This window comes from Phascolarctos cinereus, unplaced genomic scaffold (genome assembly GCF_003287225.1).
Source record: "Phascolarctos cinereus isolate Bilbo 61053 unplaced genomic scaffold, phaCin_HiC Scaffold_5;HRSCAF=322, whole genome shotgun sequence".
Classification (NCBI taxonomy): Eukaryota; Metazoa; Chordata; class Mammalia; order Diprotodontia; family Phascolarctidae; genus Phascolarctos; species Phascolarctos cinereus.
The window spans coordinates 128,679,193-128,701,749 of record NW_027555958.1 but is presented as its reverse complement, the minus strand read 5'-3'; the positions used below and the strand labels follow the sequence as shown (position 1 = coordinate 128,701,749).

The 22,557-nt window shown below is 38.6% G+C and overlaps 1 protein-coding gene across 8 annotated transcripts in view; it reads right to left on the bottom strand.

Moving 5' to 3' along the window:
* The window catches only part of PTPRK (protein tyrosine phosphatase receptor type K), a 745,494-nt gene extending 729,441 nt beyond the window's left edge, over positions 1-16,053 (bottom strand). For all 8 annotated transcript variants that reach the window (XM_078155151.1, XM_020987018.2, XM_020987017.2 and 5 more), the window contains exon 1: positions 15,700-16,053. In XM_078155151.1, the coding sequence (XP_078011277.1) occupies positions 15,700-15,796 (97 nt within the window). In that variant the 5' untranslated portion in view covers positions 15,797-16,053. The remainder of the gene's footprint in view (positions 1-15,699) is intronic.
* Positions 16,054-22,557: the final 6,504 nt, after the last annotated feature.

The window sequence follows — 22,557 nt, the reverse complement described above, 5'->3', positions numbered from 1 at the left end:
TTAGCCAGCCCCAAAGGAATATAAGGCCCAGATCACATCAGGTCTAAAACAATGCTCATCTGGCCTTATTTTCTGAAGCTTTAACAGACCTTTCTCTCCTATTTGAGCTTCTTAGATCCCAACCCTGGAAATTCTGGCTACCTAAACAAGCTTATTTTACTCTCAATGACACACACGTAAGATTTCCTTGAAAGAAAACTTTGTCCTCCCTGTACTCACCTCTCAATTTCCTCCCAGTTAAGTAAAGCCATTAAAACTCTCATTTCTCAGTGCAGTTTACCTCAAAGGCCAGTTAGAAAACTTTACAGCCAATCATGTATTTTATGCTAATTAAGACACAGCATAGCCAAATGAAATCCACAATGTATTTCACTATATTCCCCAGCCCAGTTGGAATAAGGAGGAAAGGGAGGGTGAGGAGGATGAGGGGGAAGGAGAAGAGGAATGGGAGGAGGAGGAAGAAGCGAAGAAGGAGCAGGATAAAGCAATGAAATTTAACTAGATTGATTTTCATCCAAGTCAAGAAGTCACACTCAGAAATATGGGACGTCAAAAAGCTTCCTAGAATGATCACAAATTAACTATACCCAATCTGTATACTTAATAACTTTTAAATTAGCCTGGATCACTCAAGGAGCAAAATATAATCTAATGGAAGAAACAAACAAAAACAGGATAGGAAGCCAATGTCATTGCATTCCAGTGTATGGAAGTTGGAATTGGGAGAGGGGGAGGTGAGAGTAGATAAGATGTAAGAATTCTGGAAAAGTAAGTGAGAGAAGCAGGTTATCAGGGGGCTTGAATGCCAAATAAGATTTTATGTTTGATTCTGGAGGTAATAGGGAGACACTACAATTTATTGAGTAGGCGTTTGACATGGTCAGAACTTCAGTTTTAGGAATGGACAGGTAGAAGACCACTGGCTCTTTTAGTCACAGGACCTGGATGTGAATCCCTGATCCAATGTGTGCTGCTTGTTCATCCTTGGGCAGGTGATTTAACCTCCCTGGGCCTCAGTTTCTTCATCTATCAAATAAGGGACTGGACTACATGTCTTCTGAGGACTCTCGATAGATCTATGACCAGTGATGCTATGATTTTCCTATGGAAAGTAACAGAATAATACAATTTTTCTTAAACTAAATGCCTTTATGGCCATGTGACTGAAGAAGATCCTTAACTTTAATCACCTCAGGTTTAACAACACATTAAGACCACTGGAACAAGACAATATTTTCTTGTGCTACTGTTTCAATCTTTCATTAAAGCTACCAAGATTATCTTCACCAAAAATCTGGATCCTGAAACAATAGAAATTTTGTCATCTAAATGTCTAAAAAAGAGCTAAAAAATAACAACTTCAGTTCTCATTTTCTACATCATTGTTAAATTAATCTAACTTTTATTCTCTACTTTATGCCTTTTAAACTACCCCAGGCCAGTCAATGAGGAAAACAGTAAAAATGTTACCAAACATCAAACATTTATATAGTGTTTCAAAGGGTTTACTTTTCTCACAAACTCTCTGGGGTACTCTGCATGAACATTATTATCCCCACTTTACAGATAGGAAAACTAAAGCTCAGGAAGGTTAAATGACTTGCCTCAGGTCACACAGCTTTGAGTTAGATCTTAAAAAGAAACCCTAGTTTTTGCTCTTTGACTTATTCTTCCACAGAACCTTGTGAGGGATTGGATGGAAGTTGTTGGCTAGCCATTTCAGTCATGTCCAACTCTTCATGACCCCATTTGGGGTTTTCCTGGCAAAAATATTGGAGTGGTTTGCCTTCTCCACCTCATTTTGTAGATGAGGAAACTGAGGCAAAAAGGGTTAAGTGACTTGTCCAGGGTCACACAGCTAGTAAGTGTCTGAGGTCACATTTGAACTTAGTCCTCCTGATTACAGGGCTGGAACTCTATCTGCTGTGCCACCTTTGTACATACTAAAGCCTTTAGTAAATCACAAAGTACTATACAAATGTAAAGCAGCATTATTATTTCAATTATTTATTAACATATTTTATTATACTAGCAATAATATTCATCTGCCATCCTCTTACAACTTCTACATTTACTCTAAGAAATCTTTTTTCCCCTCCCTTTATTTCATATGAGAGCCAACGAATGGGCCTAAAAGGCAGTGTGTACAATGGAAAGTGCCTTGCTCTGGCATCAGAAAAGCTAGGTTCAAATCCTAGCTCTGTCACTTATTCCCAGTCTGACCATGGGCAAGCCACAACCTTACTGAGCCTCAATTTCTTCATCTGTAAAATCAGGAGATTAGATTATAGATACCTCCAATCCTAAGGCTGATAATAAAAGCCACACCAAGAATATCCCTGTACCAAGAAAGGAAAATCCTGAGTGGTGCAATGAAATTAGACATAAGAACCACTGCCCTCCATCTGTAAACCTCTTCAAAGCACTGCAAAGATCACTTTCAAAATTTCTGCAAAGGATTCAATCTACTCTCCTTCATTCTTCTGTAAATTAAATGTTCTTTTACTCTAGCAACAACACTGAAATTTTTAAAATATGTTTACTGCTTCCTATTTTAATTAGTAATATTGCAACAGCACTAATAGTTAGGATCACAGATCTAAAAGCTAGAAGGGACCGGAACGGCCATCACATAAAACCCCCCTCATTTTACAGCTAAGGAAACAAACCTGGGAAGATTGGTGACTTTTATTCCAAATTATATAGCACTTCAGTTATATTATAAATTAACTGCACAGGTGCCTCTGAATTAGTTTGTAAATGCAATCATATTATAAACCTTTAAATTTAAATCCACTGATTTCCCAAACAAATCAAAGAGAAAGAGAAAGGACCCTTCTATACAAAAATTTTTATTGTGGCCCTCTTTTTTAAACACCAATGTTTTTTCAGGGAAACCCAATATCTGTATATTATGGAAACAGTCTCAGAATTATCAACACTATAGACAAAATTAATGGCTGTGAGTTGACCAGCATATTACCCATAATGAGTTAAGCACAAAAAAAATGGCATAAAGGACAACATCAAGGGCATGTATATCTGAAAAAGGAGGTGGGTTGGTCACGTAGTAAGAGAGAAAAACAAAAGATTCACAGCCTGAGCACAACACTGACACACCCAAAATACTAAAAGCATCAGAAACTAGCCCAGTATATCAGATAGTATCTTCTACGGGAGTTCATGGAAATACATGCCCAAGAATTTCAGAGGATGAGAATAAGCAGATGGTTTGAAAAAGGGGTGAGCAGAAGGGAAACCCACACCTATGAGATCACAGAAGCATGAAAGGATCTCATTCTGTTTACTCCTCCACTAAAGTCCTGTGCTGATGCCTTGTTGTGGCATGGAGGTTAACACTGGATTCTTCATGGTCATGTCCATGAAGCTTAACTCTTGTCATCAAATCCCATCATGCAAAAAAGACTCCTGGGGAATGGGCTGCCATCTTATTGGCATTACTAAAGGCTGGCCTCCAGGTTTTGAAATTTGGGGCCATAGAAACTTGTTTAAGAACACATACTAATGCATGGAAGGGGTTGCAATCTGTATCAGTTTAAAAAGTGTACCCTATCATTGAAATCCCAGATAGTTGAAATTTTCCAACATTTTCTCAAAATTATTTTTAAAGCCAACAGAAATAGATAAAAAATTATTAGCAATTTGCTAATGGTAATTTTGGGGTCTAGGGCCTTGCCAGAACTAAATTTATGATGGAATAGCATTCCACTTCATCATTTAATGTCCTTATAAACAACCCTGTGGTCAGTCTTCTTTAGCTTTGTAATTTTGTACAACAGTTGGTAAACTGATAAACTCCTCTGTACCTGACTGTAGAACTTCAGTTTTAAAAAAGGATTATATTAAAAGTTGATCAGATTCTCATTCAAGTGGAGGAAAAACTATATATTAAAAACCTTTCCACACAAAATAAGCTTTATTCATAAATATGAAGAGTAGTTGAAAGCATTACATCATAAATCATAATGAAAGCTAGGTGGACCCAGTATATTATTATAGGGCTGGGTTTGGAGAAAGAAGACCCAAATTCAAATTCAGCCTCAGACACTTAATAGCTGTGTGGCTCTAGGCAAGTCACTTAACCACTGTTTGTCTCAGTTTCTTCACCCATAAAATAATGATAAAAATAGCACCTACCTCCCAGGGTTGTATTTGTAAAATGCACTGTAAAACAAAGTTGATCATCATTATTAAACAAATGAATGGACTAAAATGTTGCTCTCCTCATTTATAATTCAATTATACTCAAAACAATCTACCTCATAAGGCTGTACTCAGGAAAGCACTTCATAAATTTTAAAACTCCACCTAAATATGAGCCATGGACATAATTAGAGAAACTTACTAAGAAGTGATTACATAAAATCTTAAGCATTTCCCTAACATATAAAAGACTTTTAATGAAAGTATGTCTATTATCCAAGGCATCAATATCCAAGGTATTCCAGGATGTAGGATTCTTTTGGGGCAGTAATAAGGAAGCAATATTACCCAGGCTAACAAACATTCCTGATTCAATGAAATTTTTGATGAAATGATGTAACAATTCACTACTGCCTTTGTTACTGAGACTCCCATACAAACTTCTCATGTGCCTGACATATGGTAGACTCAATAAATGTTAACTATCTAAAGGAGTATAACACAGTAGTAATAATAACTGATGTCAAGATATCTGCAAAGTTCTTCTTATTCCATCTCATTCAATCCCACAATACTACTAGAGGGTAGGTATCACAGATATTGCTATCCTGAGTTTACAGATGAGGAAGGTAAGCAAAGTATAAGTGACTTGCCCAGTCATTACAGAGCTAAGAAGTGTCAAGAAATGGCATATGGACCCACTCCTTACTGATTCCAAATATTTCTCCATATTGCTTCAATATACACTCCCAGTTGAAAATCATAACTATCTTTAGATTCAATTTGAACAAAGCAACAGAATTTCCTCCAAAACTTGGAAAGATACTTTACTGTTTGACTTCTATGGAAAAAAGGATAAGTGAAGTTAAAGAAAAGCCCAGGCCTAACTATGGAGCTCTTCTGTCTTCCTTTTATTCTCCTGGATAATTACAGCTTTATTCATTATCAGTTCATCTAAATCTTGACAGCTAGGCGGTATACTGCATAGACAGCTAACATGGGAGTCAGGAATGTCTGAGTTCAAATCCTGCCTCAGATATACATTACAAGCAGTAAGAGCCTGGGCAAATCACTTAGTCTCCACATGAAAGACTTGAACCCAGGTGTTTCAGACTATCCATTATGCTAGGCTAAATGCACAAAACTATAGGATAAAAAAAATGCATGGTGAAAGTATTTTTACATTTCTATGTTAATTTCCTTTTGCCTTATTCATTTTTATTATCTCTTCCTTATTTGTTTTCATCATTTTTGTTGCTTTTGGTTTACTAAAAATACCAATTATTGTCCAGTCATTTCAGTCATGTCCAACTCTTTTTGACCCCATTTGATGTTTTCTTGACAAACATACTAGAGTGGTTTGCCATTTCCTTCTCCAGCTCATTTTATGGATGAGGAAAAGTGAGGTAAGTAGGGTTAAGTGATTTGCCCAGGGTCACACAGCTACTGTCTGAGGCCAGATTTGAACTTAGGAAGATAAGTCTTCCTGACTCCAGGCTTGGCACTCTATCTACTGTGCCACCTAACTGCCTTCCCTCCAAGATACCAATATGAGACATAACTCAGTTGTATACAAGTCAAATTTTGTCAGTTCTACATCTTTATTAACTGAGGACATTCTTCTGAGTTCTGTTATAAAATAATCTTTGGATAAGTGTATAAAAACAAATATATTAGAGGGAGAGAAGAAATAAAAGAAAAAGTCAGTGGGTTGGGTGGGCTCCAGTATTTTAAGAAGAAATGAACAGAATTATCACTTCTGAAAAGTATGATTTTCTAAGATTTTCATTTTAAAGGTGACAATGAGAGCAGACTAAAATGTATGCAAAAAATATTTTCATAATGACACAGAGCCTGCCCCCCTCCAGCTCCTACCCCAGTTTATACAAAATATTCATCATACCCACTTAAACTACCAAGTTATGCCTGAGCACTAGAGATTAACATTAATTTACCCTTCTTGTTTTTCATTAGCCTCTGTCACAACCTTCCCATTCTTTCGCTATTTTCTGAATTGCTGGTGAGCAGTAAAAAAAACAAATACAGCAGTCATGATTTAATCAGAGACTTCACTGCAGAAACAGCCAGGAAAAGTAGACACACTTAGAATAGTAAATGAATCAAGAAAAACACTTACAGGCTCATTAATAAGATGGCAATTAGGTCTTCTGGGAAAATCCATTTCTAAAAGAATGCCAAACTAAGCTATCTAATTCAAGTAAAATTATGTTTTGACACCAATACTGTACAGTGTATATGGCATCATAATTTCTCTTTTGAGAAAACTGATAAGGATTTCAGGGGTTTTTTAAAGGTTTTTTTTTAAATATGGAGTACAGACAGCAACAAAAAGATTACTAGTAATATTTAATATGTTCTAGATGTGAGAAAGGTACTCTCTTTACAAACATTCTTAAAATGCATCCAAAACACATCATCTAGCACAGTGGAGCTGGAATCCTTACAAAGGTGGGGCAGGGTTGCAAAATGATTCTAATTTTCCATTTAAGACTAAGAATCTACAGGAAAAATATAACTGTTATTGGCAACATTTAAACAAATGCCATTTATCATATCTGAGCTTCCAATATCAATGTTACCAACAAAAGTGTGCTAAATACAAGTCAATCTTATTCTGCTCTTGGTTCTTAGGAACCAGATATACTTTTTTTTTAAAATTTTTAATAGATGCCTTTTGTTTTTATGTCACATCCATTTCCATATACATCTCTCCTCCCATCCTCCTCTCTCTCTTCCCCTCCCTTTCTTTTCTCTTCTCCTCTTCTCTCCTCCCCTTCTCTTCTCCTCCCTCCTCCCCTTCTCTCACCTCTTCTCTCCCCTCTCCTTCTTCCCTCTTCTCCCTTCCCTTTCTTTCCTCTCCTCCTTCCCTCTTCTCCCTTCCCTTTCTTTCCTCTTCTCCTTCCCTCTTCTCCCTTCCCTTTCTTTCCTCTCCTCTGCTCTCCTTTTCTCTTTCCTCCCTTTCAATTCTCTTCCCTCCTCTCCTCCCTCCCCTCCCCTCCTATCATTTCTTCTCCTCTCCCCTATTCTCTCCTCTCCCTTCCTCTCCTCTGGTCTCTCTTCTCCTCTCTTCCCCTCTCATCTACCTTCTCTCCTTTTCCCCTCCCCTCCTCTTTTCTTTTCCCCTCCTCTCCCTTCCCTACTCTCCTCCTTTCCCCTCCCCACTTCTCCCTTCCCATTCCCCCATCTCTCTTCTTTCCCCCTCCTTTCCACCCCCCACCTCTCCTCTTCTCTCCTCTCCCAGGAACCTTCCCTTACCATACTTAGTGCAACAATAGTGATACTGAAGTACAGCCCCACATTATTTTCATTCCCATTAAAAGCAGCTTTCTTCTTTCTGGCCCTTGAATTTGTATTTGTTTTAATATAAATTAACAGGTAAGCTATCAATAGGTAACTACCTCCTGTTTTTTAAAAAAGCAACAATCAAATTCATGTTTCAGTCATCAATTCATTATGAAAACTTTTTTTTTCTTTACACTGAAGTCCACATGGTAAGTATTTTCAAGCAGACTCTGTGTATAGCCCATACCCTGGACCACTTTGTAGCTCTAGTAAGGCCACGGATAGTAAGGAAATAACTAAGTGATTCAACAAACAAAAGGTAGATTTGGGAGGATGACAGGATTTAAACATGTGTTTGTTCAATGGGTCAATTTGTTCAAATTGAGTCAAGGAACTTCATTCACCCAGGCTGCTGCTTAAATGGTTGCACTCTATTCTACTGCTTTACTCTGACTTGGGGTAATTTCTGTAGCCAATCAGCTGCTATTCTGCAAAGCAATACAAGAATGAGCTTCAGGGAAGTGGGGGCCCTATAGCAGCTGCTTTTTAGCAGAATGAGGGGAAAGGTTGAGCTTATATTTATATTTAGTCCCCAAAGATTCTTTATCCTCAAAAGGTTAACTTATAAATGGTAATGTACATAAAGAGGCCTCTCGACAGCTCAGTTTTTCCATCTGCAAAATGGGGGAAATAATCACCTTACCTTCAAATAAGCTGTGCAGGGATTTTAGGGGGTAGTCCAAAACTGTGATTTCATTTGGTTAGCACATTCCAGGAGAGTAAATTCCCCCAACCAATGCAGATTCAGCAAATGTCCTGCAACTTAAAATCTTAGAGAGCTGCCTGAGGACAAGAGGTTAAAGGACTTGCCCAGAGTCCCAGAGCCTGGTTACTTAGTGACCAGACAGGTGGATCTGAAACTCAAATCTTTCTGATTCCTCTCTACCCACTATAGTACTGTATATGCTGCCTTTCTACCAAGATGTGCTGATGTGAATCAGGTGTCATCCATGGAAAGGCCTTAAGTAATTATTATTCGACATCTTCTTGGCAAAGACGAGTACTCCATCTTTCTGAGCTTTAACTTCCACACCTATAAAATGAAAGGGTTGGGTTAGGTAATCTCTAAGCTCCTTTCTAGCTGTGAATCCTATGATCACTTATTATCCCTCAAGTAAATAATTCATAGGGAAGCTAGATGGTGAAGTGGATAGTGCTGGGTCTGGTGTCAGAAAGACCTATCTTCCTGAGTTCAGATCCGGCCTCAGGCACTTACTAGCTGTGTGACCCTAGGCAAGTGACTTAGCCCTGTTTGCCTCAGTTTCCTCACCTGTAAAAGGAGGTAGAGAAGGAAATTGGAAACTACTCAAGTACCTTTGTCAAGAAAACCCCAAATGGGGTCACAAACAGTCGGACACAACTGAAAAACGACTAAAAAACAACAAAAAAATAGTTTATACACCTAACTTAGCTAATTCATCTCCCACAGAATAGAACAATGACTACTGAAAGATAAATTCTAAGAATTAAATGAGAGTGTATAATTTGTTTGGATCTATTTCTAATTGAATTTTTCTTGATAAGAAAACATGCTGCAATGACAATCTTATTAGAATCCAGGATCCCTGATGGAGAGCTGTAAGGGCTCTCCTCTTAAAAGATCAGCAAGGGCCCAGAGAAATGAATTCACTAGATTGTGGTCATTCAGGTAGTAAGTAGGGGAACCAGGTCCTCTGCTTCTGGATCTAGGTATATCATTCCACCACACCAGGATGCCTCCAAATGACAGTATAATCTCTATCAATTCCTTTAACTGTTCTGAAATAGTATCAATCAAAAATATGGATTATTTCACTTAGAACTGCCAAATTTGTTCCTAAAACAATTATAAGCAACAAATTAAGACACTTGTGGGGGGTTTTTTTCTGGATTATCAATATGCAATGAAGAATGCCAAAAAATTGAGCTCAGTGTTAAGTGGATTAATGGCAATGTTCCATGATTCAGTCCCTAAGATGCTTACATCCCAAGGCTTGGTTTGTTTGTTTGTTTGCTTTTCCCCCAGAATCTCAACACTTAAAAAGAAGCGAAGGCAACAATCTTTAAAAAAAAAAAGCAATTCATCACACGAGTTTTGTTTCCAATACTAGAAAAACTGACTATAAATCAAAATAATTCCTCAAGCACTTTACTAAAATATTAAAGGAAAATAAAAATACCAAACCCACCAACATGCTCAGCATGGTAGGAGGAAAGCTATTTATGTAGATCAAACCATTTTACATTAAAGAAATCCCATTTTCTTTAGACTACTTCCTGCAAAAAAAAATAAGGAAATGGATTTTTGGTCTCTAAATATCTCCAGAATCAGACTCTAAATATTCAAACAAAGAAATAAAGTTTTCTGAAGAATATTTTGAAATTATTTATTATGCTTCAACAAGTAGAAGAATTTTTTTTTCAAGCTACCTTTATAATAAAGGATTTTAATAACTAAATCCATGTTTTTCTCACTGCATGAAATATAATAGCTGTTCTGTGTAACACAAAAGATCAAATGACACAACGTTCAGAAGTCAATGATACCAATGTTAATCTATTATGTTGATTTTTATTTTGATATGAAATATAAAACACCATGATTTTATGAATAGAATTATTTGTAACAGTGACATCCAGCATGTGGTTTAATGAAGAATAAACAGTGCTAAAAAGCATTATTGCTAAAAAGCAATATTTTTAGAAAAAAGGAAAAGCAGTGTAGTACATGAAATAAGACAACATGAGGGGAGGGGGACGGCAAGAAGAATCTTACAAATGAAAGCTCATGAAATAGATCTAACCTTAAGACAAGGTCTAGCTGGAATATGCCAAGAGGAAATTTTTGATCTATTGAATGGATGAGGTACAGCTTTTAAAGAAAGAGATAACAATGAGATAAGCATAGGATTCTTCCTTCTCTATGGAAAAAAAAGTAAAAGACCATCTAAATCCCTCCTTAAAGAATTCCTTTTTCTTTTCTTGTTTGTACTTTACAAACAACGACAAAATAGAAGAATCTATAAATTCTCTTGGCTGTTTCCTGTCTGTCAGTCTTCCTGCATTCCTCTTTCTTGCCACCCCCTGAAGAGCAAGCAAGGGGAACAGGAACAAGAAAACAACATACAACACCCCAAACATGAAAAATCTCTTAAGTCCTTTTCAGTTCAAATCCATGTTTTTATAAATTTAGGCAAACTTTCCTATCGCTCCAAGACCATAGAAAATATTATTTATTCCTTACGCATTTACTAATACTTTCAATAACCCAAGAGGATACTGGGACTAAAAATATTACAAAGCAACAAAGTAAGTTTCCCTAAATATAACTACCACATGGTGGCTATGCATGGAAAAGTTGATAAACCAAGTGTAATGTCATAGAGATAGAGACATAAAGTTCAATGGGAACATGACGGGCATTAGCAATGGGTTTGAGTGAGTCTCACTTTCAGTTAAAAAAAAATGTGCCCAGGACCAGAAGCGTTCTTTGTCACAGCACAAGACAATGGTTTTTTGTCATCCTAATGTGCACAATAACAGAGCGGGAAGAGCTGTCAGCACTGTACATGCTAATGCCCCCAGCACCAGCCAGATCTGTTTCTCCCCATCTGGTTAGGCCAGAAACAAAATGAGGTCTTACACAGACTAAGAAAATCAACAAACTAAATTTCTGTCAGATAAAGTATGTGGATAGATTGAGTTAGCGTATGAGCCATTCCCAGGTAATATCCTGTGGCAGTACCTTTGTTGACATTTGTTTTGATTTTACAGAATTAATGCACTGAAGAGTATTAACAGACATGCATGCAGAAAATTAAAACAAAGGCAAACTCTAAGATAAAGACTTTTGTGTTACTTTCTGCATATAAAACAGGGGAAGATAACAGCACAAAAATGCAACACTTAGATGCAGGACCGCTAAATGATATGCAAGAACTAGAAGAGAGCAACTGGATGCATATTGGCCTTGTAATGTGACATGAAGCTATATTCAAAGTACTATCTTGAGCTGCATGCAAAGACATACGTCACACTAGAGAGACAATAGTCCCTCTCTAGGACACTGATAAGACTGCATCTAAAATACTGCATATTATGCTGGACACTAATACTGAAAACTGAATCGACAGGAATTCAGAATAAAAATTACTAAAAGAAATTGACTTGTAAAATATATTCAGCTGTAGTAGAATATTTAAAATGCCAATAAGACACTCACCCACTTGCACAAGGCTAGCAAGTACAAAAGAATCCCAATCCCTTTTTCTTAGAAATGACAAAAATTGTGGTCTAGCCTCTATGGGTGCTTGTGGGTAATGCTGGTTAAAAGGAACAACCAGTTGAAAGTGAAAGACAGAAAAAATTTATATCCCATACCAGGTGATACCTTGTGACATTTAGGATCTACATTATTTCTTAAAACACATGATTTTTACTTTGCATTTCTGTGGCACCTTAGAGAGTATATAGCACTTTATTTGATCCTTAGCAACAATCCTGTATTGGATCCATTGAACAGATGAGGAAAGTAAGGTACAGGGAAGGCAAGTGACCTGCCAGGGGTCAGTAAGTGGCCAAATATGATTAAGACCCAAGCTCTTATGATTGCCAGGCTTATGTTCATCCAGGACACTGCTTCATCTGTCCACAAAAATCACTGTACTACAGAACCTAAAGTGAAGAGGTTTTGGTTTCTATGTACAGATTCATCTTCGATTTACTGAAAAATCTCAGCAAGTCACTTAACTTTACTACACCTCAGTTTCCCTATGAAACATGTGTTACTATTTTAAGTGAAATCTAGAAAAATGAGAGCATGTGATCATTTGAACTTGACAGGAAGGTCTATTTAAAATGAGCTTCATTTGTAGCATGTCTACACTTCAACCAATCATTAAATTCTTCAATATTGAAATAATTTTAAACTTATATCCACTACATTTTAAAATGCAACAGACTTGCAGCACCTACTACAGCAGTAATACTGCATATCAAACCTTCCAGTGGCCTTCCGGGTATGCTGCATAAAACAAGACTTGTTTGAAAAGAGCCACACACTATAATTTCTCGAAGTGTCAAGCTGACCCTTGTGTATATAATTTAAAATGCACACAATAGTAAGGAATCTTTATAACACTAATACCACCTTACATCTGTAGAGCACTTTGCAAACAATAAAGTGCTTTTCCAAAGGGCTTCCCAAAAGAATTGGTTGGTCTACCATTTAAAAACCTAGTCAAGAAAAAACACCATAGGGAAAAATTCCACACTGATATAAGGACCTCAAGAACTAATATGCTTACTATATTTCTAGTATCTATGTTTTTTTCATCAAGCCTGACACAGAATTTGGAATTAATACTAGCAAGAACCCATACCAATGTTCTGATGGTCTCAACTAAAACAATTCTTAACAAAACAGATTTTTAATTTCTACAGCTGGGCAGTTCAAAGACTCACACTAAGTATTGGACTATATATATCATACCTGACGCAATTGTCTTTATTTACAAAACTTAAATTGCACACAGTCCTGTGAAGGTTACATCCATTAAGGAAGTGCATCATTTTAATTTAGTTCAATATAAAGCCAAACTTTTTTTTTCTTAATCAAAAAAGAACATCTAGGCATATCCCATTATAATTATTCAACTAGTTGGAGTTCACTGTATAAGACAACTTATTCCACCTTTTATTCATAAAGATATGACATGCAAAAACATACAATGGGTAAAGAGAATACCAGAAAAGCAAAGAACATCTACTCAGGTCAGATAGGGTCAAATAATTGTTTATTATTACTCTATCCAGATCATTATCCAGTCATATCCAGACTCTACACAGTCTACATATTGATGGAAAACATCTAATGAGTTTCACTGTCTTTTACCTCCTGGACAAAACAGCCTTTAACCGGTCTGTTCCACCATTTATTTGCTCCTTAGTACAACAATGTATGGTGCCTTGTTCAGAATGCATTATTTTTGGAAGCACGCCAGATATAAATCACAAATAAATAAATAATTACTCAGTACAAAAGACACCACAGAGAAGATTAAGATAATGTTAAGATTGGTTTACTAATCTCAAAACTTTTATAGGAAGCCCTCTGATAGATCATTTGAAGTATCGGAACTGCTTACAGTAGACAATCTCCTCTCTTGATTTAAAAGCATTCTTCTGAAGAAAAGGTTCTATTTATATGCCACAAAAAAAATGTGTGTGAGGGGGAGGAAGGCTCGTTTTCTTTACTACTGACTGTATCCTGAGCTGCTGTAACAATAGTGGTTACAACTCTTGACTATATATAGTTTAATCACTCTACTAGCCAGGAGTTCAAACTCTCAATTAACAAACTCCTTGTCTTTTCCAGCTCAGGCACTCAATGCAGTGACAAACACTGTGGCAAAAATCAATACTCCCTCTAACTTGCCTGCATAGAATGCCTTACACATCAAGAACAACTCCAATACTAATAGTCATACTAAGTCAGAGATGCATGCAGTAATGTTTACTACAAGGAGAATTAAATTCTATTATCGGATCATTCATCACAGGCAGCAAATGCATTCTGCATATATCACCTTCATGGCTAACATTCAGAACAGCTTTTATTGCAAGTGTTGTATTTCATAATCTGTGCCTGACTGCACTGAATACAACAGCCCCACGGAACTACCTGAATTTCTCTAGCCTGATTCCCTTTATAGATCCTGGGAAAGGAAAAGGGGGTTGGGGAAGAGGGAGAAAATAAAGCCATACTCGTGAAACCTTTAGGCTGAGGATTTTTTTACCCTCCAGAAAACTGTACAATCATAACCACGTGAGGGAACCGCCAATTATAAACTAAGTTAATTATCCATCTCCAGAATAGACATGCTGATAACCTAGATAGCTGTGAAGCTTCTTCCCCGCTCTATCTTCTCTATAATAACTTGGCCACCTCTGTGTCTCCATCTGCACAACCAACCAAAGCAGCAGATGCAGTTCCCAGTGAAGTGTAGCTGTGCGAGCCTGGCCGGCCAAGTTGCTGGGACTGGCGGGTAGGAGCCACAGAGCCCCACTGCACGCCGCCATCCACCAGGTGCAACTCACAATGCTTCAGAGGAGCCACAGGAGGCAACCGACAAAAAGTTACTTTATTTGGGAAGGCGCCAGTCGCACAGGAAGGGCAGCAGGAACCAGATCCGTTGGAAGGGACTGGGTTCAAGAGCTCTTCTTGGCTTGACTTATGAGCCAATATGTTTGTCTTCCTGGAGAGAGAAGTTTCATTTCATTCCTGTCCGCCAACTCCCCACCCCCGCCCCACACCTTGATCCTTCTTTCTGCCTAATTCCAATTGTCTTTAGCAGCGCAGTAGCCGGATTTCTAAAACTCAATCCGAGCTCCCCACTTATGGGAGGGCTCAACCTTGTCCAAACCTGGCTTCCATGGAATAAGAATATTGTTTCCTGAAGTCATGTTTCGCGCACAGGTTAAGTCTAGGTGAACAAATCAACAATACAAAGAAGAAGAGTACCTTAACATTACTAGGCAAACTGGCGGGGGACAGGGGAGGGAGGAGAAAGGCAAGAAAGAAGTTAGACAATAGTGGCAGGTTCGATTATTCCCGGGGCAAACACTACCTGGCAGGGAAGGGAGCTCGACATTACTACATCTGCCACAAGCAGGAGGCCCGCTTCCCCGAGGGTTTTGATTTTTTCTTTTTTTAAATGAACCAGTACCAAATATCAACAAGAGCTACAGAGTATCCTTTGAAGAAGTCCCGAGTACTTTTGCTCCCCCTTACCCTACTAAGCCAGAGCGAGCAGGACTCGGCTGCTAACAATCCCTGGAGGAAAGGCTAGGCAACCGCAACACTCCAGGACAAGTATACGGAGATGCCGCCACCTTTGAGTGACCTGAACCCCAGGCTGGGAAACCGTCAGAAAAGAAACAAAGGGTTTGCATAACGAAAGTGATTAGAACGAAAAGTGCCTGCCTGGCTCCCCTCTCCTGATCCACGGTTCTCAAGAACCAGAAACTCGAGCCCAGTCCAGGGTTCCGCAGCACCTTTCCCCGGCCCGGGACACAGGGACTTCTTCCGTCTCCCCTTCTCTAGCCCTCCAAGGAAGCCCCTCCTGCTAGAGCCCTGCTGGGAAAGGGGAAGGGGGGTAGGAGAGAGACACGCGCCGCCACCATGCAACTTACCTGCGGAGAACTGGGCTCGGGCAGCTCCCGGGAAAGGCCACGGGGCGAAGAGCACGAGAGCCACAAAGGGAGGCAGCGCCCACGCCACTGTATCCATGTTGAGTTGGGGAGAAGTTTTCCAGCCTCTTCGCAAATTACACCCCCTTCCCTCCCCCGGTGGAACCCAGGAGAGGCGAGAGCTCGCGGGCCGAAATCCGGCCTCCAACAGCCCTCGCGATCACTTTCTTTGGGCTTCTTCGCAGCCTCCAAACTAGCTCCGCGGAGCAGGGGAGACCTTCGTCCCGGTGCGGTCGCGGCGGCTCTCCATGCTCCGCGGTGGCGGCGGCGAATCTTGTTAGTCCAGAGTTACTTTGGTGGAAGGCGGAGGGAGGGAGGGATTGAGGGGAGAGGGGAGGAGCCCCGCGGGGTGACGTCTCCTCCTCCGTTTTCAAACACTTCACAGGAATGTGGGACTCCCGAGCACAGACTACCCGGCCGCCCGCGCCTCCTGCCGGAGAGACCAAAGCCCAGCATGCCGGCGGAGCGGCGCGGTCCAGGAGCGGCGGTCCTCGCGTCCGTTTAGGGAATCTATCTGTCCATCTGTCTGTCTGAGCGGCAGCTGCCGTTCGGGCTCCCGGGCGTTTTTGTTCGACTGCCCGGATCCACGCTTGTGTTTGTGGGGCGCGGCTGGATTGGAGGCAGAAGGGAAGAGAAATGGCAGCCTGGCTTTTCTAACCTCCACAGCGGTGGCTGAACTAAAGAAAAGGTAGTCCTTGAACATCTGCACCCCTGATTCAAGAGTCGGAGAAGTAACCCTGCTCCAGCAGACAGTCAATAAGCATTTCTTAAAGGCCTACTGTGTGCCTGACCTTGTGCTAAGCGCTGGTGATACTAAGGCAAAACAGTCCCTGCCCTCAAGGATCTTCCATTCTAATGGAGGGGGTAAACAACACGCAGACTACTAAGTACAATCAAGATACATATTAGGTAAAGTGGAAATAAACAGAGAGGGAAGGAATTGGTGTTGAAGAGGACTGGGAAAGGCTTCTTGCAGATGGTGGGGTTTTTGCTGAGATTGTAGGCAAGCAAGGAGGCGGAGATGAGAAGGGAGAGAGCAGATTGGGAGCAGTTTGTGGTGGAAAGAAGGGAGATTTGAGGGAATGCTCCACCTCCCCACCCCATCCCCTTCAACTGCTAGTTTATTATTTATATCGTCTTATAAATGCATAACAAATAAATGAATGGTGCTGTGTCAAGCCAACAGTCAACTTTTCTAGCATGAGAAGCTGGCATTTGCCAGATATGGTGTGACATTATTTACTCTGCACAGAAGTTCTGAAATCTTCAATCTCTTACTATTTCTCCCCTGTCCAAAGAAGGCACAGTACCATCTTTCACGCAGATCTTGGCTCGTAGGGGTGTAAAAGGAAGCAGGAGCGTAGATTTAGAACTAGAATGGACCGTCGAGGTGGATCTAGTCCAACCACAAGGTTAACAGTGGAGGAAATGCAATCTCAGATAAGTTGTGACTCTCTCAAGGTCAAAAAAGTAATAAATGGCAGAGCCACATTTTGAAACCAGGACCTCCGACCACAAACCAACGCTCGTTGGAAATATCTGGGTTACCAATCATTGATAATATCGGATAGTGGTTATTCAAAACATAAGAAAGACCTAGCAGGAAAGGTTTTTTTTCCTCCTACAAAAATGTCACTTTCATCTAGATGAAGACTAATGATACTGCAGAATGATAATAAGAATACTTGACAGTTTACTTTTCTTCAGCAGCCTTAAGTGTTTTACTGAATACCGTAATCATTTGCTTTCATGCTAAACCTGTATAGTGTGGAGTTAATTCAGTGGTTCGATGTATGGAAGGAAATAGCAGAAAAGTACCTAAATGTATTGAAGAGACTTTTAAGTGTTTTATTTCATATTCTGGTGGACCTAAATTGGTTTTATAGAACTACAGAACAGTGAGGTGATATATATATTGACCTCTCTCACATGCTCAGACACGTGTGGCATTTAGAAGTCAAGAAAAACTTGAAATTCTATTAATTCTATTATTATTACCTAACATTTTATACCCTGAACCTTTTCTTTAACCAAATTAAATAGTATCAGAGAAGAAGTAAATGGCAGAACCTACAAACCAAAGTAACACTAATAGAAAAGAATAAGTAAAACGTCTGGAGAAAAAGGCATTTTCAGCTAAAATTTGATAAGAAAAAGTAGCCTCAGAAGACAGTCTGGAGCTGTATAGACAGCTCATTAGCATACTGATTAACCTATCACACTTCAATTCAGATTAGCTTAATTATTCTCCCCAGAGTACAATGCAGTATTTTGTTTGCTTGTTTGTTTGTTTTTACAACTGATTGACCTCATAACACTTTCACTACCAGATAGAAGGTCATTCTCAACATTATTTACAACCAAATTTTGCACTGGCTAATGAATGTCCTCATATCAATTTTGAGTGCTACTTGGTAGCTTCAGTGGGTTCATTTTCCTGTAGGTTTTAGTGGAGATTTGTAAAGGGGGGGGAAATGTAATGCTATACACACAAGTCACATACATATGCAGAGGATTTTTTTCTTTTCAATTTTTAAAATTCTGAACTCAAATATCAAATAAAATGAACAGTTTCACATACATAGTAGACAAGAAAAAGAATGTACATGAAACTATGGATCTCTATTACATACAACTTATTTTTCTTTTTAAGTATACAATAAATTCAGCATGGAACTTTCAAAGCTATCTTGCTTATCTGTGATTCCTTCTCACCTTCCTTCTGTTCTTTTAAATGCTTCAGCAATGGTCTTATCCATGTTTTTTTTTTCTTTCTCTTCCTTTTTTTTTTTTGACAACCCCATGGCCATCTTCCCTCTTCCACCTAGTCAACAATACATAGGGAAAAACATCTTGCAACAAATATGCTTCATCAAGCAAAACAAGTTCCAAAGTTGGCTATGTCCAAAAAAGTATATCTTATTCTTTGCCTTTTTCACTCCATCACCTCTCTGCCAAGAGATAGGTAGCATGCTTTATAATCAGTGCTCCTGTCTTCTGGAATCATAGTTGGTCATTGCATTTATCAGAGTTCTTAAGTCTTTCAAAGTTGTTTGTCTTTACAATGTTGTTGTTGTAAAATTGTTCTCCTGCTTCTTCTCACTTCACTTTACACAGGTTCCTACAAACCTTCCCAGGTTTCTCTGAAATTGCCCTTTCATCATTTCTTATGGTGTAATAATATTCTATTATACTCATATACCATAAATTGTTCAGCCATTCCCTAACTGATATTACTGGTAGGTTTTAATTTGTTAAGCTGCCTTACTGGCTTAGGGGAAATGAGCAACTAAGATGAGTAAAGAGTGCCTGTGACTTAGTATGTTTATTTATTTTTATTTTTATTCATGTCTTTTGTTTTTAAGTCACCTTCATTTCTAAATACTTCTCTCCCCTGCCCACAAACCAATGAGTCATTGTAACAACAAAAGTAAATAAAGGGAGGGGGAAAGCAGTTCACAATACAAATCAATGTATCATTAGAAGCTAACAGTATATGCAATGATCCAGACTCTAGTTACCTACTTCTATAAAGGGAGGGTGCTATATTTTCTCATCTCTTTACTAGAACCAAACTCAATCATAATTTTTTAACATGTTATTTAGATACAGACATAAATTACTACAGGATTCTTAGCATTCCCTTTCCTTGGTTAAAGTTGAGAGATTCATCCCAGCAGCAAATTGATACTTCAGCCTCTCTGACCAACAAGCACCCTTTAAATATAAAAGTAAGTACAATACTTATCTGTAATGAATTCTGAGCAATATCTCAAGAGAAAAAAGGCAGAAAGTCCAGATTCTTGGTTTCCTCTTACATATTGAAAGTGAAAAAGAATGAATTTGATCAGAGGAAGAAGAAAAGAACACCAAAGGAAGAGTTATCAATGTTGCAGCTGCCATTCATGCAAAATTCCATTTATAGGTTTCTTATATAACCTATTGGTTCCTCATTGGGCAACCTTAAATTACATTTCTGTAACCAACAGCAAGGCTTTATTTGTCTAGTCCCTAAAAATGAACCTTGCTTCACAGTGAACACAGTCAGATAAATAGAATGTATCTCCAGTTAGTCATCCTTGACAAGACATTTCCCCAATTCCCATTTCCCTTTTTCCCACAAGCTACTTCTTTTCCCCTTCCCTTTTTTTGTTTCTCCTCCCCCTCCCCAGTAAAACTTGTCACCACAATCAAATAACAAATTCTATAATGCCAATTCATTAGGCAAAGTTACAGTTTTGGTCGATGGAAAGGACCTTCTCTTTAAAAAGAGAATAAAAAAAAGGAATCATTTTTGCTATTGAAAACTTATTCATGGGCTGCCATGACAATAGTCCTGTAATTGCGGCTCTCTTGAATACAAGGTATATTTTAAAAAGAGTCTGAGTGCAGGTTACCCCAAGCCAGAGTACCCTCTACCATTGTGTGAGGAAGAGCTGCTTTTTAACCCGTTAGATTATCTGTATATGTCCGTCTGGGTTGGGACCAGAGAGGGAAGAAGGTGCTAAAAGTAAATTCCCATGTGGTTCTGTGCTAAGAGAGAAATCCTTGGAGAGGTGGAGGTAGGTAGAAGTATGGAGTAAACCAGGCCTTCCCTAATGTTGCTTCTCAGGAACAATTTTCTATTTTCTCCATCTCCTGTTATACTCTGGGTTTTTTTTTTCCTTCCTCAGGATTAATCCTTTTCAGTCTAGCAAGCTGTCTACACCTTAAGTCATACCTGCTCCTCCTCCTTGGTACCTCTTTTTCATTGTCTCCTCTCCAATATTTGGAATTATCGGTTCCAATCTAAAAACTTACAGTTTCCTAGGTGATCAGTGCTTTTCTATTATGATCTCAGAGATAAGAAACCAATCAGACCTATTTCTTCCCTAAAAAAACATATGAATGCCATAACCCCTAAACTGTCCTGAAATATGGAATAGGGAGTCCTGCTGAGAATTTTTTACTATATAATGGAAGCAACCTCATAAAAAACCCTTCTGGATTCTCTGTACCAGCTACGGACTGAAGACAATGGTATCCAAAGCTGATTAAACCATGGATTGTCTCCCACCAGTCCCTTTCTAGAGTATGAGTTCCAATTGGAGGGAATGGCAGACTGTCTTAAACTTCTCTTGTTGCCCCTGCCATGCCCTCTAATTCCATTGGTGGCTCTACATGACCTTATTTTGACTAGGTCAAATGAAAGAGCCTATTAATTTCAGCCTTGCTGGACTCATCTGATTCTTCCACGAAGTCCCTTTAGTCCCAACAATGGACACTGACAAAACATTAACTAGTACTTATTATCTGAGCCTAATGCACTAGAAGCACCTGGAGGCACACTAGATAGAATGCTGGTTCTGAAGTAAACATGACCCGAGTTTGGCTGTGTCCTAAGACATTTACTAGTTTGTGTGATGCTGAGCAAAACTCTTTAATCTCTGTTTACATCAGTTTCCTTAACTGTAAAATGAGGATAATAATAGCACTTAACTCCCAGGATTGTTCAGAGAATCAAATGAGGTGATATTTGTTGGGGGGGGGGAAGTGCTTAGTGCAATAGTAGGGGCTATATAATGATTATCTTTTCCCCCATCCTATCACTTTATGTGTCCTATAAGTTCCACAAATACAGGAAATGTGTCAACTCAACTTTTTATCTTCTCCAGTGACTTGCGCAGTGTTCTGCACACAATAGTTAATAAACATTTGCTGAATTTGAAATCCCCAGTACAATGATACAAAGGCTTTAATGAAGGAAAGAAATGAGAACACTCTGGGATCAGTGTTGCCAACCAGGAAAAGCGATTTACTTACAGTTTGATGTAATTAACAAGCATTGGTTAAAAAGAAAGCCAATCGTAAGAGTGGAAATTGCATTGAGGCAGAAAGAAGGGACCATATCAGTGACATTTCAATCTCGTCTAAGCTGCCCCTGTTGAAATTCCTACCCATCTTCAGTAAATTTAGCCTTACCACAGCCTGATACAATGTTCAGAATCCTTTCTTCTGGATTTTAGTATTTTCGCTGACACTTTCTAAATGTGTGATCCTGGGCAGGTGGCAACCTCTCTGACTCTTTTTTTCTTATCTCTAAATATAGTAATAATATTTACATTATCTATCTCACAGGGTTGTAAGTGGTTTGCAGGTCTCAAAATGCAATATAAATGTGAGATATTTTGATGACTGAGAAAAATATCTAAATAAAAAAAGCTTGGAATCTGTGGTACCTCAGTATGTATTTAATAAATTATTTCCTCCAGGTAATTAAAAGATGCGTTAATACTCCTTTTACTGGTGATTTATTTTCATACCAAAAAAAGGGGGGGGATTTAATATTTATTCTGGCTTTCCATTAGAACTAGTCTGAGAGGTACATAATGTTATATGACATTCCTGGAGTTTTGTATTAGCATTCCTCTGGAATAAAAGGGAAGTTAAATCCTTTGGCATGTTTTTTTGTTTGTTGTTTAGTAATAACTTGGAAAGGGAATAACTTAAAATTAAGTACATCTAGTCTTCTAAAAAGATTCCTCTGAGTTAAGAGCTTAGCGTGAGGAAAATTAACAAAGTTGATACGGAAACTCCTAAATGTTTACTCTCTTTCCCTCTTCCACTTATTCCTAAAGAGTATAGGGGGGTTGGCTTCACATTTAAAGCCTTGTAAATCCTGTCATCTTTCTTCCTTTTTTACAAAAAGTTTTACTGATGTATTTTGTTTTCACATTACAAACATTTACACATTATTCCTACTCCTCCAGAAGTCTCTTGGAACAAAGTAAACATTTAAGCAAAACAAATAATCCAATGATC